Source organism: Cherax quadricarinatus, chromosome 3 (assembly GCF_038502225.1).
Source record: "Cherax quadricarinatus isolate ZL_2023a chromosome 3, ASM3850222v1, whole genome shotgun sequence".
In the NCBI taxonomy this organism is placed as follows: domain Eukaryota; kingdom Metazoa; phylum Arthropoda; class Malacostraca; order Decapoda; family Parastacidae; genus Cherax; species Cherax quadricarinatus.
In genome coordinates this window covers 71579123-71599884 of record NC_091294.1, presented here as the reverse complement: position 1 = coordinate 71599884, position 20762 = coordinate 71579123, and the positions used below count along the sequence as shown (strand labels likewise).

The following is a 20762-nucleotide window of genomic DNA, read 5'->3' as shown; positions in this document are numbered from 1 at the left end:
ACGTAGTTCATAGGTATCAAGATTGAACACACATAGAATGGATGGAAATTGCTGACGATTAATATGATCGTCAATTTATATAATATTTATTATGTTAATGAATTTGTGTTAGAGTAAATCATTGAATTTGTGTCTAAGTTGGAATTTCTATAAACAATTGTATATTTTGTTTGCAAATTACATAAACTATTGTTTAATCATCAATGTAACATGTTTGTATGATGTGAATGTGACTTATAATGGGTTAAGTGGGTTTTCCACCAGTGCTATATTTCTTGCGCAAACAGTTATATCTTTTGGTATTGTGTGTATTTAGTGAAACGTATGTATGCATTTTATGGTGTGTTTGTCGTATATATCTATACGTATTAGCTAAAGATTTTTTTCTGGTATTTATGGTGTGTATCTTGTTTTACTCTATAGATTATGTATGGTGATGCTATTTAATTTTTAAGCAGCCTTGTATTTTGATGTTTTAAATAAAATAAAAAAAAAACTTCACATTCCTCACTTAACCCATCCCCAAGATCCATATACTTCGTTTTCTCCTTATTAATTGACATACCAGAAGCCTTTTCAAAAACGTTTACTAACTTTTCCACCCGAGGCAAATCCCTGTTACCACTTACTAAAATCGTTGTGTCATCAACATATCCAACAATGCCAGCCCCCCCACCCCTTTCGTCACCAATCCCATTTGCTGCTAATAAGACCCTAATTCCTCTATCATTGTCCTCTTCGCTTCCGGGCCGAGTGGACGTGCTGCGCAGACGCTCCTGTTTGAGTTTGTTCTTGCGCAGTTTACCAGGCTGTGCAGTAGCTCCTGACTCTGTTGATTGCTGCGCAGTTTTCCTCAGTGCACTCACAATGGCGGAAGGTGCACGTAGGCGAGTCAACACCGTCTGCCTTCAATTAGTGACAGGGTCGTTCAACAATCAGAATACACATCTACTGCTTACTGCGATACTCCGAGATACATATGGTATCAATAATGAAGATCTTTATAGTGTCTCTTTGAACGGCAATTCGAGGCTTTTTGTCAAATTCAGACAAAATAGTACTTACGAAAATATGGTTGCCACATATCAGGATGTGATCAAAACCGTTAATCCTGGTGTCACTGTTCGCCTTCACGACGTCTCCCGTTTTTACACCTGGATCAAGGTACGAAACGTTCTTTTTGAGGCGGACGAGAGTGATTTGAGGAATGTTTTTGCACGCTATGGCACGGTTCATATGGCAACTATGGGACGGTGGCATGATGGTCCTCTAGTTGGTATGCTGGAGGGGTCTTTCTCCCTGAAAATGTCCCTCAAGCACCCTATACCCAGTACCAACAATACCACCAGTCCGATAACATTCTTCTTGGCAAATATACAGGGTCTAAAGCCAGCAACAAATAACAAAGTACCTTTCATCCGTGGACTGCTTGCAGAGGCAAAGGCAATGTTCGCGGCTTTCACTGAGACCCACATAAAGGATCACTTGGACAACGAAATATGGATCCCAGGTTACAACCTATACAGATGTGACAGAGTGAACAGGCAAAAGGGGGAGGTTGGCCTGTACATTGCAGAGTCACTTGTTTGCACAGAACTGCTAAATGCCTCAAATGATGTAGTGGAAGTTTTAGCAGTAAAGGTCGAGAACCAAAACCTAGTCATTGTGGTAGTCTACAAGCCTCCGGATGCAACATCCCAGCAATTCCAGGAACAGCTGTTAAAAATTGACCACTGTCTGGAAAATCTTCCAGCTCCTGCACCCAACATCTTGCTCCTGGGGGATTTCAACTTAAGGCACCTAAAATGGAGGAATATAGCAAATAATATTGTTGCAGTAATAACACCAGGAGGCAGCTCTGATGAAAACTCAAACTCACGCGAGCTTTTAAATCTCTGCACAAAATTCAATTTAAACCAGCAAATAATAGAGCCTACTAGACTGGAGAATACACTAGACCTCATCTTCACTAACAATGATGATCTGATAAGAAATGTCACCATATCAAAAACAATATACTCAGATCACAACATAATTGAGGTTCAGTCATGTATGCACGGAGCCCCAGACCGACATAATGAGATTAGTCACGAGGGAGCATTCACCAAATTCAACTTCAATAACAAAAACATAAAGTGGGACCAAGTAAACCAAGTCCTAACCGATATAAGCTGGGAAGATATACTAAGCAACACAGACCCCAACTTATGCCTAGAACAGATTAATTCGGTGGCACTCGATGTATGCACAAGGCTTATTCCTCTAAGAAAAAGGAGGAGGGTCCTAAGGGTCCTAAGAAGCAAGATCACCACCCATCTAGAAACCCATCAGTTACACAACCCAGGGCAACATGGGTTTAGAACAGGTCGCTCCTGTCTGTCTCAACTATTGGATCACTACGACAAGGTCCTAAATGCACTAGAAGACAAAAAGAATGCAGATGTAATATATACAGACTTTGCAAAAGCCTTCGACAAGTGTGACCATGGCGTAATAGCGCACAAAATGCGTGCTAAAGGAATAACAGGAAAAGTCGGTCGATGGATCTATAATTTCCTCACTAACAGAACACAGAGAGTAGTCGTCAACAGAGTAAAGTCCGAGGCAGCTACGGTGAAAAGCTCTGTTCCACAAGGCACAGTACTCGCTCCCATCTTGTTCCTCATCCTCATATCCGACATAGACAAGGATGTCAGCCACAGCACCGTGTCTTCCTTTGCAGATGACACCCGAATCTGCATGACAGTGTCTTCCATTGCAGACACTGCAAAGCTCCAGGCGGACATCAACCAAATCTTTCAGTGGGCTGCAGAAAACAATATGAAGTTCAACGATGAGAAATTTCAATTACTCAGATATGATAAACATGAGGAAATTAAATCTTCATCAGAGTACAAAACAAATTCTGGCCACAAAATAGAGCGAAACACCAACGTCAAAGACCTGGGAGTGATCATGTCGGAGGATCTCACCTTCAAGGACCATAACATTGTATCAATCGCATCTGCTAGAAAAATGACAGGATGGATAATGAGAACCTTCAAAACTAGGGAGCCCAAGCCCATGATGACACTCTTCAGGTCACTTGTTCTATCTAGGCTGGAATATTGCTGCACACTAACAGCACCTTTCAAGGCAGGTGAAATTGCCGACCTAGAAAATGTACAGAGAACTTTCATGGCACGCATAACAGAGATAAAACACCTCAATTATTGGGAGCGCTTGAGGTTCCTAAACCTGTATTCCCTGGAACGTAGGAGGGAGAGATACATGATTATATACACCTGGAAAATCCTAGAGGGACTAGTACCGAACTTGCACACGAAAATCACTCACTACGAAAGCAAAAGACTTGGCAGACGATGCACCATCCCCCCAATGAAAAGCAGGGGTGTCACTAGCACGTTAAGAGACCATACAATAAGTGTCGGGGGCCCGAGACTGTTCAACTGCCTCCCAGCACACATAAGGGGGATTACCAACAGACCCCTGGTAGTCTTCAAGCTGGCACTGGACAAGCACCTAAAGTCAGTTCCTGATCAGCCGGGCTGTGGCTCGTACGTTGGTTTGCGTGCAGCCAGCAGCAACAGCCTGGTTGATCAGGCTCTGATCCACCAGGAGGCCTGGTCACAGACCGGGCCGCGGGGGCGTTGACCCCCGGAACTCTCTCCAGGTAAACTCCAGGTAAACGTACTCAGGACAAAGGCGTACGTGCAGGCTTTGTGGGATGTATGACCATATGGCGGCGCAATGCCCTACAAGACGTGATAAAACGACGGAAGTAAGGCGGTTTGATGTTTCAACGGAGCAGCGATCATATGCTGCTGCTACACAACAACATATATTGCCTCGTAAATCGTGGAGTGAGGAGGTAGAGGGTGAGGTTGAAGAATCGCCGATATGTCTAACCCTCCCTGGTGCAGTGGAGGACGTGGGCGTGGTATCGGCGACGACAGAGGAAGACCTCGTTCATACTCAGGTTGACGTGGAGCAATCTATTCAAGAAGTTCTGAATGTTTTATTGGATGCTTCCACATCTGAGGGGCTTCACGGTGGTTTAGAGGATGTAAGTGTGAAGGAGAAGGACGGGGCATCCGCCGGGGATATTGCTGAACATCAGGTTGTGGTCGTGGAAGTTCATAGAAACAACAGTTCTGAAGATGAGATGGATACTGGCCGCAGTTCTCGTAAGAGAGTGGCGGTGATATCTGACTCTCAAGATGTTTTGACACCAGGACAACGGTCGGGGAACAAAGCATGGTGCGATGTGACCCGTAGAGACAAGGGCAAATCTACATGTGTTCAGCATGTCAAGGAGAACGACACAAGGGGGGGGTGGGGGAAGAAGTGGAGATATACGCAAGGGAACCAAGAATGTCAAGGTATCCAAGGGTAAACCTCCAATGAAACGTTCAAGTGTCTTACTTTAAATATAAATGGGTTACGGTCTGTTGAAAAACGTAAGTATTTGGAGGTTTTGTTAAAAAATTATGTACCCGATGTTGTATTACAAGAACACAATTATAAATCTTTATATGAATTGCTGATTCCTGAATATATTTTGTACATGGGCTGTTCTAATAGACTGAAAGGTGGTGCAGCAGTGTTAAAGAGGCTAGCCCGTTTTCTTTGCAAACATATGAGGTGGGAGAGGAGGGGAGGGTTGTTAGGGTTGATGGGGTGTGGGGTGGGGTACGGGTGGCCTTCCTGGGGGTGTACGGACCGGCGGAAGGTGACATGCGTGTAAAAATGCGTTTTTTAGGGACGTGTTTTTGTACCATTTAAGATCACTGCCAGTCGTCACGATTATTGGGGGTGATTGGAATTGAATTGATCGTTGCAAGGATGTCGAACTGAGAGGGAGAGGTTTTTTCTCAGGATAATTAGGGGACCTTTTGCGGAGTGTTAATGTTACGGATGTGGGGGGGGGATGAGGTGGGTGGGGTCATGCATACGTTCGTTAGAAGGGAGTATGCGGTAAGACTGGATCGCATATACGTTTCTAGAGGTGTCAGCGTCAGGAGTGTACGTGTGCTAAATGTGAGCTTTTCCGATCACAGAGGTGTTATGGCGGATGTTGACTGGGTAGGATTACCGAGGCGTTACAGAGGTTTCTGGAAGTTGAATGTTGGTTTAATGCACAAAAGAGGTGTGAGGGAAGATTTTGTGAGTGCTTGGAGAGGATGATGGGCTGAATGGCAGGAGGGAATTGATATAGTCGAATGGTGGGATACTGTCGGTAAGGTGAAGGTGAGGAATTTTTATCAGCAGCAAGGAAAAGAAGACAAGAGAATGCAGTATGGGCTCTTGAACTATCTTGAAAATCAACTGCAAGCATGTTATACAAAGGGTGGGGGAGTGTATCCGGTGGTTGAAATTGAAAATTTAAAATGCTTAATTAGAGACTTTCACAATCGTATTTTTGATGCAGCGCGGATAGCAAGTGGAATTGATGAGGTTTTATGGGGTGACCGCCCTTCGGCGTTTGTCTTGCGAGAGCAGGGCAGATGCCGTAAGGCGACAGAATTAATGGGATTAGAGGTTCAGGAGTCATTGGGAGACTTTAGTAGGGGGCAGGTCCTTCGGTCAACGGAGGCTATGAATACCTTTGTAGACGCATGGTATGAATTGCAATACAAAAATGCTGGGATTTCTAAGGGGGCGCTGGGAGAAATGGGTGAATATGTACGTTGTAATCTAGAGTACATGGACAGGTTGGCTTTGAATGGACCTATAAGTGAAGAAGAGATTAGGTTGGCTGTGGAGGGTATGAGTGTAGGGAAGTCGCCGGGGATTGACGGAATCCCTTGTGATTTTTACAAGGACAATTGGGATTGTATTCGCGATTTTTTGGTGATATTATTTAATGGCATGGGTTCCATGCTGCATCTGTGCTACTTGCGGTGCTGAGGTCCTCTTGGGTGCAGAGGGAGATTTCTGGCCCTTTCATTCCTCCTAGGAATGATCCCTCCCCGGCCCCCCCCCCTTTTTTTTTCTTTTTTTTATTTTTAATTTTCTTTTCTTCTTTCTTTTTTTTTCTTAAAAACAAAGAAAGAAGTAACCTAACCATGGCAGCCCTAGTCCATGAACCTGCTACCCCCGGGCCCCTTCTTGATACTGCACCCCGTTCTGACCCCGCCTCGTCTTTGGACCACTCTTCGGACACTCCTCATGCCTCTGTACCTCTTGCCAGTGCTGTTTCCTCACCCGCTTCAGGTACTGAGGCCTCGAATGACTCCTTCGATTTATCTGACCTTCACTCTCCTCTGACTATGCTTCCGGCCTCTCCCTCTACGGTGCAGCAATTTTCGAATCGCCGGCCCGTTCCACGTCGGACCAACTCTGGTCCCACGCCTAAACGACAACGACAATTACCTGCTGATGATACTTCTCCACCTTCTCGTTCTTCTCAGAAAAGATCGACACGTCCTTCACTACCTTTCCACGCTCAGTTTCAGACTGCACAATGGACTAAATTCTTCACTTTACGACCGACTTCCTCTACTGCCTATCTTTCTGACCACAGTATTGGCAAGGCACTCCTACACCATGTTGGTAAAGATATTTCTTTTCATGCTCTTAAGAGTGGTACGTGCATCATCACCGTACAGAATGCTACCCAGGCTCGTGAGCTTTCTCGTCTTTCTCATATCGATTCTGTTCCTGTAACTATTGAAAAGCATCATTCCCTCAATTCTTGTAGTGGTACTGTCATTCTGCCCCATACCATAGTTCAACAAAATTTCCAGACATGTGGCACTGACATTCTTGAACAGCTGGAACTCCAAGATCTTCCAATCCTCAAGGTAGACACTTACGTTCTTCCTGCCCGTGGGCGGAGACGATACCCTAGCAATGTGGCTCGTTTAACTTTTGACAGCCGTGAACTCCCATCCTCAGTTTATGTAGCAGGGCATCAGTTACAAGTTCGAAAGGTGATCCCTACACCGCAACAGTGTAGAAATTGCTGGCGATTTGGCCATCCAGCGAAATATTGCAGATCTATCGCCGAATGCCCAGTCTGTGGTGCCGATGACCATTCTAATACGTCTTGCAATCGACCTCCCTCTTGCCTTAATTGTCATGAGGCTCACCCTTCATACTCTCGCTCTTGTCAAGTCTACTTAAATGAGCGGGAAATCCGTTACCTCAAAGAGGCAGAAGGTCTCCCTTATGCCATGGCAGTTTCTCATCTCTGCCTCCAAGGGAGACTACCTCGCGTTTCTTATTCCTGTTTTTCAAAACGTCCCCCCACTTCTGGTATCCCATCTTCTGCACCCACCTCTGTGGTTACCTCTCCCATAGTCACTCCTGTAGCTAATTATTTTGCTGTCCTCGGCTCAGACGTCCCTACTTCAACGTCTCAGTCTGATCTTGCTTCTTCGTGTTCTCTCTCACAAGCCTCAGTAGCGACGAGATCTCGTATGACACCTCCCAATCGTCCCTCTACTTCTCAAAAGTCAAAAAAAGGTCCGTTAACACCTCCTATCCATCTTCCACCTCCTCATTTTCCCTTCCCTGTCTCTGTACAAGGTTCTCCCCCTCTCACTGGCTCTGTTACAAGTGTAGAGGTTCACCCTCCTCCTCGTACTGTACCTTCCTCCCCTGTTTCCTCCCAAGTTTCTTCCTCTTCTGCCACCTCCCAGGTTTCTGCCTCTTCTGTCCCCTTCCACGCTTCTCCAGTTCCCTCCACCCTTTTGCCTCCCCCTACCTTGGTACAGTTCATTACAGTTCCACTCTTTACTCATTCTCCCCCTACCATTTCCAATATTGTCTCCCATACGACGTCTCTGAATTCTGAAACACTTGAAGTAATCTCTGAATATATTGCAGAGACCAAACCATCAATGGACACTGATCCACCCTCTGCTCCTTCTCTCTCCTCTACTCCATCTGTGCAACTCCTTTCTTCAGAGCGCACCGTTCCTTTGCTGCTTGAACGTTTTCCACTGCCTCCACATGTGGACTTTTCTAACCCCTCTAGTCCGTAGCCTTACCTGCGGATTTCAGGTATCTTTATCATTGCCAATCATGGCCTATTTACAGTGGAATATACGCAGCCTCAGGGGTAATCGGGGTGAGCTTCAGATGTTACTCTCCCAGTTTTCCCCTGTTGGTGTTTGCTTACAGGAACCAAAATTACACTCTGCTGTTATCTCTCCCATCTCAGGCTATAATTTATTGTATTCTTCAGATCCTTTTCCTGATGGGACCTTTAATGAAAGTGCCCTTCTTCTACGCACTGATATTCCATACCATCAGCTATTTGTTCGTACTTCGCTGCATTACACAGCAGCCCGTATCCACTTGCATAGGTGGTATACACTCTGTTCTTTATATCTCTCTCCTTCTCGGGCATTATCTATTCCGGATATTGCCTTTCTTGTTTCGTCATTACCACCACCGATTCTGTTACTTGGTGATTTTAATGCCCACCATTTCCTCTGGGGGTGTCTCACTGTGATTCCCATTGCATTCAGTTAGAGGCTTTTCTTGCCACCCACCCCCTCCATGTTTTAAATACAGGTACTCACACCCATTTTGATCCTCGGACTCATACTCTCTCTTGCATCGATCTCTCAGTCTGCTCTTCCTCCACCGCATTAGACTTCACTTGGTCTGTTCTTCCGGACTTACATGACAACGATCATTTCCCAATCATTCTTACTTCCCCTTCATATTCACCACCTCTTCGCATCCCATGCTGGCAATTTGATCAGGCAAATTGGAACCTTTACTCACACCTAACTGTTTTTAGAGAGGTTCCTTCTTCGTCCTCCATCGATGAGCTTTTACACCTTATCTCGTCCTCCGTTTTAACCGCAGCTTCTCATTCTATACCCCAAACTTCAAGCAGGCATTCTCAGAAATGCGTGCCTTGGTGGTCTCCTGCTTGTGCTCGTGCAGTACGTTTGAAACGCGCTGCATGGGGCAGGTACCAGTACAATAGAACCACAAAGAGACTTCTTGATTTTAAGCAGAAGCGTGCGATCGCTCGCCGTGTCATCCGTGATGCTAAACGCACTTGCTGGCGAGATTATGTCTCCACCATCACCTCTGCTTCCTCTATGAGTGCAGTCTGGAAAAAAGTACGAAAACTGAGTGGTAAATATTCTCCTGACCCGGCTCCTGTTCTGTGGGTTGCCGGTGTTGATATAGCAAACCCACTAGATGTTGCCAATGAAATTGGCAATCATCTGGTTCGTATTTCTCAGGGACTCCATCTATGCCCCTCATTTCTTTCCTCAAAAGTCTGCCAGAGAATTAGCACCCTTGGACTTTTCTTCTCTCAGAGAAGAACAGTATAATGTGCCTTTTACACTTCAAGAACTGGAGGCAACACTCTCAGCTTACCGATCATCGGCAGCTGGGCCCGACAACATTCATATTCGTATGCTACAACATTTACATCAGTCAGCCCTTGCAGTCCTATTACGCCTTTACAATCTTATTTGGTCACAAGGAGTTCATCCTCAGCTGTGGAAATCCGCCATTGTTCTCCCTTTCCGCAAACCAGGCACTACGGGACATGAAACCTCCCACTATCGTCCCATTGCTCTTACCAGTGCAGTTTGCAAAGTGATGGAACACTTAGTAAATAGACTTTTAGTGTGGTATTTAGAGACACACACGAGTCTCTCCACTCATCAATATGGCTTTCGTAAGGGACGTTCTACCATAGACCCCTTACTACGCTTGGATACGTATGTTCGTAATGCCTTTGCGAATAACCACTCAGTTATTGCCATATTTTTTGACCTTGAGAAGGCATATGACACAACTTGGAGGTATAATATTTTAGCCCAAGCCCACTCCTTAGGCCTTCGAGGCAATCTACCATCCTTCCTTAAGAACTTTTTAACTAACAGGCATTTCCGTGTTCGGGTTAATAATGTGCTCTCCCCGGACTTTATCCAAGCTGAAGGTGTCCCCCAGGGATGTGTTCTGAGCACAACACTTTTTCTCCTTGCTATTAATGATTTGGCCTCTAGTCTTCCATCAAATATTTGGTCATCACTCTATGCTGATGACTTTGCTATTGCCTGTACAGGCGCTGACTGTCACCTGATTACAGTTTCTCTCCAGCATGCAGTCGACCGTGTTTCCAATTGGGCCACCACACGTGGGTTTAAATTTTCTAGCACTAAAACCCACCAAATTACTTTCACTAGACGCTCTGTCATCTCCGATCATCCTTTGTACCTCTATGGCTCCCGTATCCCTGAACGTGATACAGTCAAGTTTCTGGGCCTACTCTTTGATAGTAGGTTATCCTGAAAACCTCACATTACCTCTCTGAAGGCAACTTGTCACAGCCGGCTGAACCTTCTTAAAACCCTTGCTCATCTTTCATGGGGAGCTGATCGTCGAACCCTATTTCGCATACATTCCACCCTCATTTTATCGAAACTTGATTATGGTGACCAGATCTATTCAGCGGCATCTCCTGCTACTCTCTCTAGTCTTAACCCCATTTATCACCAAGGATTACGTTTATGCCTTGGTGCTTTTCGCTCTTGCCCTGTCGAGAGCCTCTATGCAGAAGCGAACGTTCCATCCTTATCCTATCGCCGTGATGCCCATTGCCTTCGCTACTATGTACGCTCTCATGATCTCCACAATCCTTCCATTTATAGAATGGTCACTGATATTAGTAGACATTCTTTATTTGTTCGTCGCCCCTGTTTACTCCGTCCCTTCTCTCTTCACCTTCATTTGCTCTTGTCTTCTCTTCAATTACCACCTTTCTATGTACATGTAGCATTTCACTTTTCCCTACCCCCCTGGGAAGTTCCAGCTGTTCGAGTCTGTTCTTTCTCTCTCCCTTGCTCGAAAGCCCAACTGTCTATGGTCGCTTCCCGCTCTCTTTTTCTTGACCACTTTCACTCTCATTCTCATGCCATTGCTGTGTACACAGATGGCTCTAAGTCTTCTGACAGAGTAGGATTCGCAGCAATGTTTCCGGACAGTGTCGTACAAGGGCATTTACTGTCTTCGGCTAGTATTTTTACTGCTGAATTGTATGCCATCCTTACAGCACTTATCCGTATTGCATCTATGCCTGTGTCATCATTTGTGGTTGTCTCAGACTCCCTTAGTGCTTTACAGGCTATACAGAAATTTGATACACCTCACCCCTTAGTCCTCCGTATCCAACTTTGGCTATGCCGTATCTTTACCAAGCATAAGACAGTTTTTTGTTGGGTCCCTGGTCATGTTGATGTACAGGGCAATGAACAGGCAGACACTGCTGCGCGGTCAGCAGTACATGACCTACCAGTTTCATGTAGAGGTATTCCATTTACGGACTATTTTGCTGCAATATCTTTCCAACTTCACACCCGTTGGCAACAACGTTGGTCTACTATGCTCGGCAACAAACTTCAATCTATTAAACCGAGTATAGGTTACTGGCCGTCTTCTTATCACCAGTGTCGAGGTTGGGAGACTTCTCTCTCCCATCTTCGCATTGGCCATACTCGTCTTACTCATGGGTATCTCATGGAGAGGCGCCCTGCTCCTCTCTGTGAGAATTGCCAAGTTCCATTATCAGTCAGCCACATTCTGTTGGACTGCCCACTTTATCAACGAGCACGCAGAATTTACCTCCGTCGTCGTCTTCGCTCTGCTGCTCTCTCTCTACCTTCCCTTCTCGCTGATGGACCCCCCTTTCATCCAGACTCTCTCATTGACTTTTTGACAACAACCGACTTACTTCAAAAATTCTGATACCTTCAGCCCTTTCTACTTCAATCTCTTGCTACCCTCTACCCCCGTACTATCCCCTGCCCCACTGTTTTCTGTAACCTACTGATCATCCCTCCTCCCTTCTGCCATCCAATACCCTCGCTTCCTTCCCTATCCTGCAGCGCTGTATATCCCTTGTGGCTTAGCGCTTCTTTTTTATTATAATAATAATGTGGTTCGTACGTTGGATTACGTGTGGCCAGCAGTAACAGCCTCGTTGATCAGGCCCTGATCCACCGGGAGGCCTGGTCGTGGACCGGGCCGCGGGGACGTTGATCCTCGGAATGCCCTCCAGGTAGACTCCAGGTAGGTAGACCCCACTCTCCCTCTACCAGCACCACCCTCCCACCCCCACCTTCCTCCCACCCCAACACACGCAAGGGACTGGTTTCCTTCACTGCCACAGCAACTCTCCCTTTTAACCTCACCTATCCACTCACATACAACTTATATCCCTTCAAACACAACTCACATCCAAATTTGTAATTATGCTCCTGTATGAAACAAATATCCACATCAAATCCTCAAAAACCATTCCATCCACACCCTTTTAACCTCAGCTCTCAGGCCGTTAACATTAATAGTGACAACCTTGAATTATTACAATAAAGGCGGCTTCCCCCGCCGCCTTTCAAAGACTTGGCTGCTGACTATAGCCATGTTTGGCACCTGGTCTATCCAGAACCCCGATCCCCCGTTTTCCTTTGACCCTTTCAGCACCACAGAACCATTGCCATCATCAGAAATCTTCCCTACGAGGATAGACCGAGGGCCCTAAATCTGCACTCTCGAAAGGCGTAGAATTAGGGGGGATATGGTCGAGGTGTATAAATGGAAAACAGGAATAAAGGGAATGTAAATAGCATGCTGAAATTTTCCAGCCAAGACAGGACTCGCAGCAATGGTTTCAAGTTGGAAAAATTCAGATTTAGGAAGCACTGGTTTGGTAATAGAGTTGTGGATGAATGGAACAAACTCCCGAGTACAGTTATGGAGGCTAAAACTGTAGTTTTAAAAATAGGTTAGATAAATACACGAGTGGGTGTGGGTGGTTGAGAGTTGGACCTGTCTAGCTTGTGCTGCTGGGTCTGGTGCCGTGCTCCTTGAGTGGAGGTGACCAGACTGGGTGGGTCATTGGGTTAATCTGGGGTGGGGGACATGGACCTGCTCCTCATGGGTCAGTAGGCCTGCTGCGGTGTTCCTTCTTATGTTCTTAAGTCTCAGTTCACTCGTCCAAATTGCCAACGAGGGATACGGTTGGTTGGGAATACATAGCAGAAATAAAAAGTATAGGAAAGTGATCACTCTTACAAATCCGGGAGAATAGACCAAGTGTAATCAAGTGCGATTGACGAGGAACAGATAAATCAATGCAAGAGAGTGCAAGTCAAAATGGGTGGGAGCACCTGTATTTAAAACATGAAGAGGATGAAAAGTAAGAAGTCTCTCCAACTGACAACGAGTGATAGTGGGACCCTCCCCAAAGATGTCAGCATTAAAATCACCCAGCAATGTTGAAGATGCAGAATGCACAGGAATGGGGAGAGAGCAAACTGTATACCTTCTGTGCAAATATGGGCTGCAGTATAATGCAGCATAGAACGAACAAAGACCTTGATACGGTATATCAACGCACACAAGAAACACGCTCACATTAAATGATTCGTCAGGAAAGGGATCAGTAGAATGTAGCAGTACATAGCCCAAAATGGGACGAATATCGACTGGGAGACTGGAGGGAACCAAATAGGTCTGAGAGGGGAGGGGTGTATGAACCTGGAGATGTCCTGGGGGGAACAGAAGAGTTCTGTGCTGGAGCAGAAGAGGGAGGTTGGAAGGTAACTGGGGAAGAAATCTGGGGGGGGGAAGAATAGGGACCACACGAGGGGAGTAAACCTTCACCTCCATATCTGTTAGAAAGGGGGGGGGCGAGAAGTAGGTACCGAGGCCAAAAATGAAAACTGATGGGGAATTGTAGTGGTAGTAGGTAAGGAGGTGGGGGGTTTCAGAGGGTAAAACAGCAAAATTAGAGACCGACGACCCCAGAAGACATGCCACCGATGGAGTTGGCATGTGGGCGAACAGCCAAGATTCGAAGTCCCCTAGTTACTCACGAATAAGGGATGCAAGGAAGATTCTCCTGAAGGCAGAGCTGAGAGAGCCATAGAATAAGCTCTCCTTAAGACATTGGATTCCTCATTACGACATGTCTGGCAGCAAGAAAAGGAAGGAGTTTCATTGCAATTGAGACAAGTAGGGACGAAGTCTGCAAGATATATCAGCATAATCTGCAGCACTGCAGACCGGGCACTGCTGCAGATCTGCAGCATTTAGCAGGGTGTCCAAAGCATCACCAATTTAGATATTCTTGCAGGGTAGGGGCCACTTCACAGACCTGTGGGCTATGGCCTGCGATATAAACATTACAGGAGTTCATGGCAGTCGAAGGTTAAGCAGGCAAAGCTACTGGGAAAGTGCCTACAAGCCAGGACACGTGTATTCACTGAGAACAGAAAAGTCTTCAAAGGACAATTGCTCCAAAATACCACTGCAAGACTACAATGGTACATGGTAAAACCACTGTACCACTGCAAGAATTTATAGTATGCTTATGAAAAATGGAAGGTTATCAATGGTAGTATGGGAAAGATCACGAGCTTGTTCTGCAGTCTGAACTAATATGAGTGCACTGCTATGAAGAGAAGATATTTTGGCCTACATGTCGCAAAAAAGCTTTACCAATACTATCAGAAGATAAATCTGTTGGAGATGTCGGTTGTAGGGAAAAGAATTTAGTCCACTGAACTTTTAAACATCGTGCTTAAAGGAAGTGGAAGTTACAGGCCGTTTGCGGGTGAAATGAGCAGACATCGAAGAACTGTCATGAAAAGAATCTAGACTATGGGTTCAATAACGAAGCCATGTCAGAACAGGATGCAGGAACAAATTGGCCTGGGAGGAGGGTTATCACAGAATGAAGACTCCATGATAATGGGGTGGGGAGGGGGAAGCAGTAGCCACAAGTCCTCTCATTTAAGAGGACCTCAAGCCCACAAGTAGTGCAAATGCAGCATGGAACCCGTGCCATACCCTAACCTTCAAGCAAGTTAACCAGCTCTGGAATAGCAACCTCACATTTACCGAGCCACCTCAGCAGACAGAAGAGGGTGGTGGGAAATCCGCAACAAAGCATTCCTCCTTCGGCTGTCACCTCCCAGAACCGACAGGCAAACTGGAGAAACCCATCATCTGCAGGACACCCCATCCACCTCTCTGAAATCTGGGAATTGAGCAGAGCACCTCCAAATACAGATTCCACGGCAAACTACACTACACCCGAGGAACCTCATGGAGCAGGAACTCCTGCGCACCTCCCTACTTAAACTAATGCCAGGAGGAGAGGACCCCCCCCTAACCAGAGGATACAAATGGGATGGGGAAGTGGGAGGGAGAGGAAAGGGAAGCATGGGATAGGAGGGTAATTGGGTTCGGTCTGAGGAAGACGACAGAAAAGTCTAATTCCTCATACCAAGAGCCTCCCCTCATTTTGGAGATGGAGGGTTGGAGAAAGGGATAAATAGGATTGGACAGGGTAGGGGTAATTAAGTTGTCTGAGGAACACCGAAATATCCAGTTCCTTGAACCATGAACCTCGTACCCCAAGGACTCCTTTCAAGAGGCTAAGCTCTTCGAAAACAAACTCCAAATAATTAGTTGGACAAATTTTACCTAATGTTGCAAGTAATTCTACCAACATAAGATTCCCTTCTAATACAAAGTCATCTCTTGTCCTTTAACTTCTGCACATCATGGCCGATGAGCCTGAAAGTGGAACCAGGACTAATAACTTTAAAGTGCTAAACTGACAAGAGTCATGCTGCACTACGGGGCCATTGTGTTATCGGGTCTGAATATTAGTTGGAAAGTAGTTGGAAGGGACACTAAAAGGCATGTCAGGCAGTAAATCACTTATTGACAGTCAAAAAGTGAGCACAAATCAAAGTCAGGGTCGTCAGCTAGGAGGTAAGCCAACTTAATTCGCCCATGAGAAGACGAACTTTTACAACTGTACCTCTTAACTGAACCCTACAAATAAGAGGTCTTAGCTAGATGGAAGAGAAATGCTACGATTATTAAAGTTCCGAAAGGCGTGGAATAAAGTAATTATAATCATGGGGACAGCTAAACCAGCAGGATTATTATTATAATCAAAAAGTGCTAAGCCACAAGGGCTATACAGTGCTGCAGGGTAGAGAAGGAAGCGAGGGTATTGGGCGGCAGAAGGGAGGAGGGATGATCAGTAAGTTACAGAAAACTGCAGGGCAGGGGATAGTATGGGGGGGTAGAGGGTAGCAAGAGATTGAGGTAGAAAGGGAAGAAGGTATCAGAATTTGTGAAGCCAGTTGTCAAAAAAGTCAGAGTCCGGATGAAAGGTGGGTCCATCAGCAAGCGAAGGTAAAGAGAGCAGTGGAGCGAAGACTACGACGGAGGTAAATTCTGCGTGTTCGTTGATAAAGTGGGCAGTCCAACAGAATGTGGCTGACTGACAATGGAGCCTGGCAATTCTCGCAGAGAGGAGCAGGGCACCTCTCCATGAAATATCCACGAGTAAGACGAGTATGGCCAATGCGAAGACGGGAGAGAGAGTAGTCTCCCAACCTCGACACTGGTGATAAGATGGCGGCCAGTAACCTATACTCGGTTTAATGGATTGAAGATTGTTACCGAGCATAGTAGACCAACGTTGTTGCTAATGGGCGTTTTGAAACACTGGAATAAGAAACTAGGTAGTCTCCCTTGGAGGTGGAGACGAGAAACTGCCATGGCATAATGGAGACCTTCTGCCTCTGAGGTAACTGATTTCCCGCTCATTTAAGTAGACTTGGCAACGGCGAGAGTACAAAGGGCGAGCCTCATGACAATTAAGGCAAGAGGGAGGTAGATTGCAAGATGTATTAATGGTCATCGGCACCACAGACTGGGCATTCGGCTATGTATCTGCAATATTTCGCTCGATGGCCAAATCGCCAGCAATTTCTACACTGTTGCAGTGTAGGGATCACCTTTCGAACTTGTAACTGATGTCCTGCTACATAAACCGAGGATGGGTGTTCACGGCTGTCGAAAGTTAAGAGCCACATTGCTAGGGTATCGTCTCCGCCTGTGGGCAGGAAGAACAAGTGTCTACCTTGAGGATTGGGAGATATTGGAGTTCCAGCTGTTCAAGAATCATTGCTACATGTCTGGAAATTTTGCTGATCTATGGGATGGGGCAAAATGACGGTACCACTAAAGAATTGAGGGAATAATGTTCAATAGTGACAGGAACAGTATCTATATGGGAAAGAGAAAGATCATGAGCTTGGGTAGCATTGTGTACAGTGATGCACGTACCACTAAAGAGCATGAAAAGAAATATCTTTACCAACATGGAGTAGGAGTGCCTTGCCAATACTGGTCGGAAAGATAGGCAGTAGAGGAAGTCTGTCGTAAAGTGAAGAATTTAGTCCATTATGCAGTCTGAAACCGAGAGTGGAGAGGGAGTGCAGGACGTGTCTATCTTTTCCAATTATTATAATAAAGGGGGAAGCACTAAACCCGTAGGATTATACAGCGCCTAAGGGGGGATGGAAGGCATTCAGGCTTAATTCAGGGAACTGGAGCACAGATCCAATTCCCTAGATCAAGAGCCCCTCACCAGCGTCATATCTTTTCCAAGAAGAACGAGAAGGTGGAGAAGTATCAGCAGGCAATTGTCATTGTCGTTTAAGCGTGGGACCAGAGTTGGTCCGACGTGGAACGAGCTAGCGATTCAAAAATTGCTGCACCGTAGAGGAAGAGGCCAGAAGCATAGTCAAAGGAGTGGGGAGGTCGGATAAATCAAAGGAGTCAGTGGAGACCTCAGTATCCGAAGAGGGTGAGGAAACAATACCGGCAAGAGGTACAGAGGCACGAGGAGTGTCCGAAGAGTGGTCCAAAGATGAGGCGGGGGTCAGAACGGGGCTCGGGGGTAGCAGGTTCATGGACTAGGGCTGCCATGGTTAGGTTACTTTTTGTTCAAGAAAAATGGAAAAAGAATAAAAAAGGGGGGGAAAAAAAAAACAGAGGGATAGTTCCTAGGAGGAATGAAAAGGCCAGAAATCTCCCTCCACTCCCAAGATGACCTCAGCACCGCAAGTAACATACATGCAGCACGGAACCCGTGCCATACCCTACCCATCATGCCAGTAAACCAGCAATCCGGGATAGCAACCTCACATCTGCCGAGCTACCTCTGTGGACAAAGTAGAGGGCGGCTGGATATCTGCCACAAAGCATACCTCCTTTGGCCACCAACCCCAGAATCCGAAAGGTGGCTTCCAGAGATACACCTGTTGCCGAAAGACACCCAAAGCCACTCTCCGGGATACCGGAGAAGGATCGGGACATCCCAGGTGAACCAGATTCCACGGCAAACTACGCCACCGCCAAGAACCTCAATGGAATGGGATGGACCCCGGTACCCTTTCCCCTACCTAGCAACTAGCGCACCTGTGGGAAAAATCCCAAAGGCCAAAAAGAGGAAGGGCAAAAGAGAGGGGTGGGGAGGAGGAAAGGGAAAAGGGGAAGATGGGATAGGGAAGGGGGATTGGGGGGGGGGTAATTAGGTTCGGTCTGAGGAAGGAGACAGACAGGTTTAATTCCTCAGACCAAGAGCCTCTTCACCACGCCAAGGAGCCCCCCCTTCCCTTGAAGAGTACCAGCAGGATTAGACAGCATGTGTGAGGGGGTAATGGAAGGTTTTCAGGCTCAATTCACGAAACTGGAGCACTAATCCAATTCCCTAGATAAAGGGCCCCTCAACAGCGTTAAAGAACCTTGAGGGGGCCTGCACATTAAGAAAATCCTACTAGCACAAAATTTATTAATTCGTTACATAACTGAGGGAGATATTTTAACACAGTCTGCAAAAAGTTTATTGAACTATTCTAATTTAATTATCCTATAATGAAGCTTTATCAATTTCAGCTTCCTTAGAGGTCAACTTGGCTTTAAATATTTCTCCAGCTTCTTTGGCTCCAGGTTCATTGATCTCCGCATAACCTGGAATACTTGATTTGCACTTCTGTAGCCAGTTACACAAGTTCTTGTGACGAGTAAAGTCTATTCCCACAGCTTCTATGGTAGACACCATTGCCACGAGGATATGGTCTGCAATGGTGATCTTTGGAGAGACTGCCCCAATCTGTCCTGTCAAAAATTGGTCTAGCCAGCCTAGAGCTTCATCAATGCAAGGAATTTGTTCCTTGTCTGGTTCCTGTCCCTCGAAGAGTACTGGGTACTGGAGGAAAACAGAATGCACTTAAAGGTTGCTATGTAAATTTTTGGGTCAAACACTAAAGAATTTAGTGCCTCTTGCAGTAATGTTATTTTTAAGCTACAAAGATACTTACCACATACTTGCCAAAGCGTTGGAAAAGTTTGTCTATATCAAAGTACATGAGACGGTCCAACAAAGCGCGGGTTCTTGGTTCCTTTGGACACAAGGAGTCATCCTTCCCATATTTTGAAACGAGGTAGGTGCAGATGGCACGGCTGTAGGGGGGGGGGGGAGGAGGAAGTTTTTTTTCACTAGTCCAGTTTAAGTTATGGTGATCATAAAATGCTATGGCATAAATCTGTAAATTACCCACCTTTCCCAGAGAACGAAGCCATTGTCATTTAGAGTTGGGACGCAATGCCGAGGGTTCAGCTCCAAGAATTCAGGCTTAAATTGTTCTTTCATCCCGAGATCAACATGCTTCAGATTAAGTTCTAGTTCGAGCGCCTTAGCTGTCAGCATCACAGACCGACAGTGAGCACAAGATGAAGTATAATAAAAGTCCAAAGGCATCTTTAATCCTAGGAAAAAATAGAAATTAGGTTTATTGGTTTGGGAGAATGAATTTAAGAGGAATATTAACCTCAAGTTATTGCCGGGTTAGGAGAACCTCAGACTTCAGGCAAAGCAATTTGAGCGGGAAATGAAGATTATAATCATGGGTAGAGCTAAACCCGTGGGATTATACAGCTATGTGGGAGGGAGATTGAAGGCACTTCGGTTCAATTAAGTGAACCAAAGCGTAGATGCAATTTCCTAGATCAATAGTGCCTCACCAGCGTCTAGGAACCTCTCTAGAGGAGGGATGTTACAAATCTGAGTTTGTGGATTACACCGCCCATTTGAAAAGATGGGTGTGCACGTTTTGGGGTGGCAAGATAAAGATGTTAAGAGAAAATATTTACGAAGACTAGACGTAACTATAGTAATTAAGTTCAGCTATGTTTGCATATTCTTTATGAAAAGATTGTTAAATAGGTGTAGGCTTAGGTTTTTTTTTTTTTTTTTTTTTTTTTTTTTTTTTTGTTTTTTGCAATAGTTCTAAGACAGATTTAGAGTAGAAACAGTTTTGCTAGTTTAATAGTTGAATTTCCTACATTAAGAGCTCAAGTTGCAAATTTATCAGGAAAATACTTATAGCAACGAGAATACTTAATAGGCTCAGCACGACCCTTTGAAATGGTAAAAAAAAAAAAAAAAATGTATTAAGGAACAAGAAATTTCAACATGATAAACTATAAATAATAAACAAACCTTAAACGTAAGAGCAAAGAGCAAGTTAATCCAGTGTGTGCAGTCACTGACAGCTGCTGGTACACTGACAACACCATTACGTTCAGTGCAGAAGAAAACACTACTGACCCAGCAAGGGAACTAACCATCAGCTACTGATGCCATAACGATAATTTCATGACACCTCAAAATTAATATTTTTCCTTACCACAACAATGTAAATCTGGCCATACCAAAGCAAGAATGTATTAGATAAATATGGATAAACGCCCAGAAAATTGAAGAGAGGAAATTATGACAATAATCCAAATAATTAATAAAAATAGAATGAATGACTACGTTGTCAGTGCCATCTATTGGTCAGATCATCGCTCCTCACACGACTCTTAAGTTCTCCTTGGTACAAGGAATCAGTCAACTG

The 20762-nt window shown here is 45.4% G+C and overlaps 1 protein-coding gene across 2 annotated transcripts in view; it reads right to left on the bottom strand.

The window, feature by feature from the left end:
* Window positions 1–20511, bottom strand: part of LOC128705813 (glutathione S-transferase 1-like) — a 73019-nt gene extending 52508 nt beyond the window's left edge. Inside the window, exons 1-4 of one of the 2 annotated variants that reach the window (XM_070092375.1) lie at window positions 20363–20511; window positions 19422–19629; window positions 19182–19323; window positions 18636–19069 (exon numbers count right to left, since the gene is read on the bottom strand). In XM_070092375.1, coding sequence (XP_069948476.1) covers window positions 18731–19069; window positions 19182–19323; window positions 19422–19621 — 681 coding nt within the window. In that variant the 5' untranslated portion in view covers window positions 19622–19629; window positions 20363–20511 and the 3' untranslated portion in view covers window positions 18636–18730. Of the gene's footprint in view, window positions 1–18635; window positions 19070–19181; window positions 19324–19421; window positions 19630–20362 lie in introns of those variants that run through there. The other variant, XM_070092388.1, reaches the window with a different exon arrangement.
* Window positions 20512–20762: the final 251 nt, after the last annotated feature.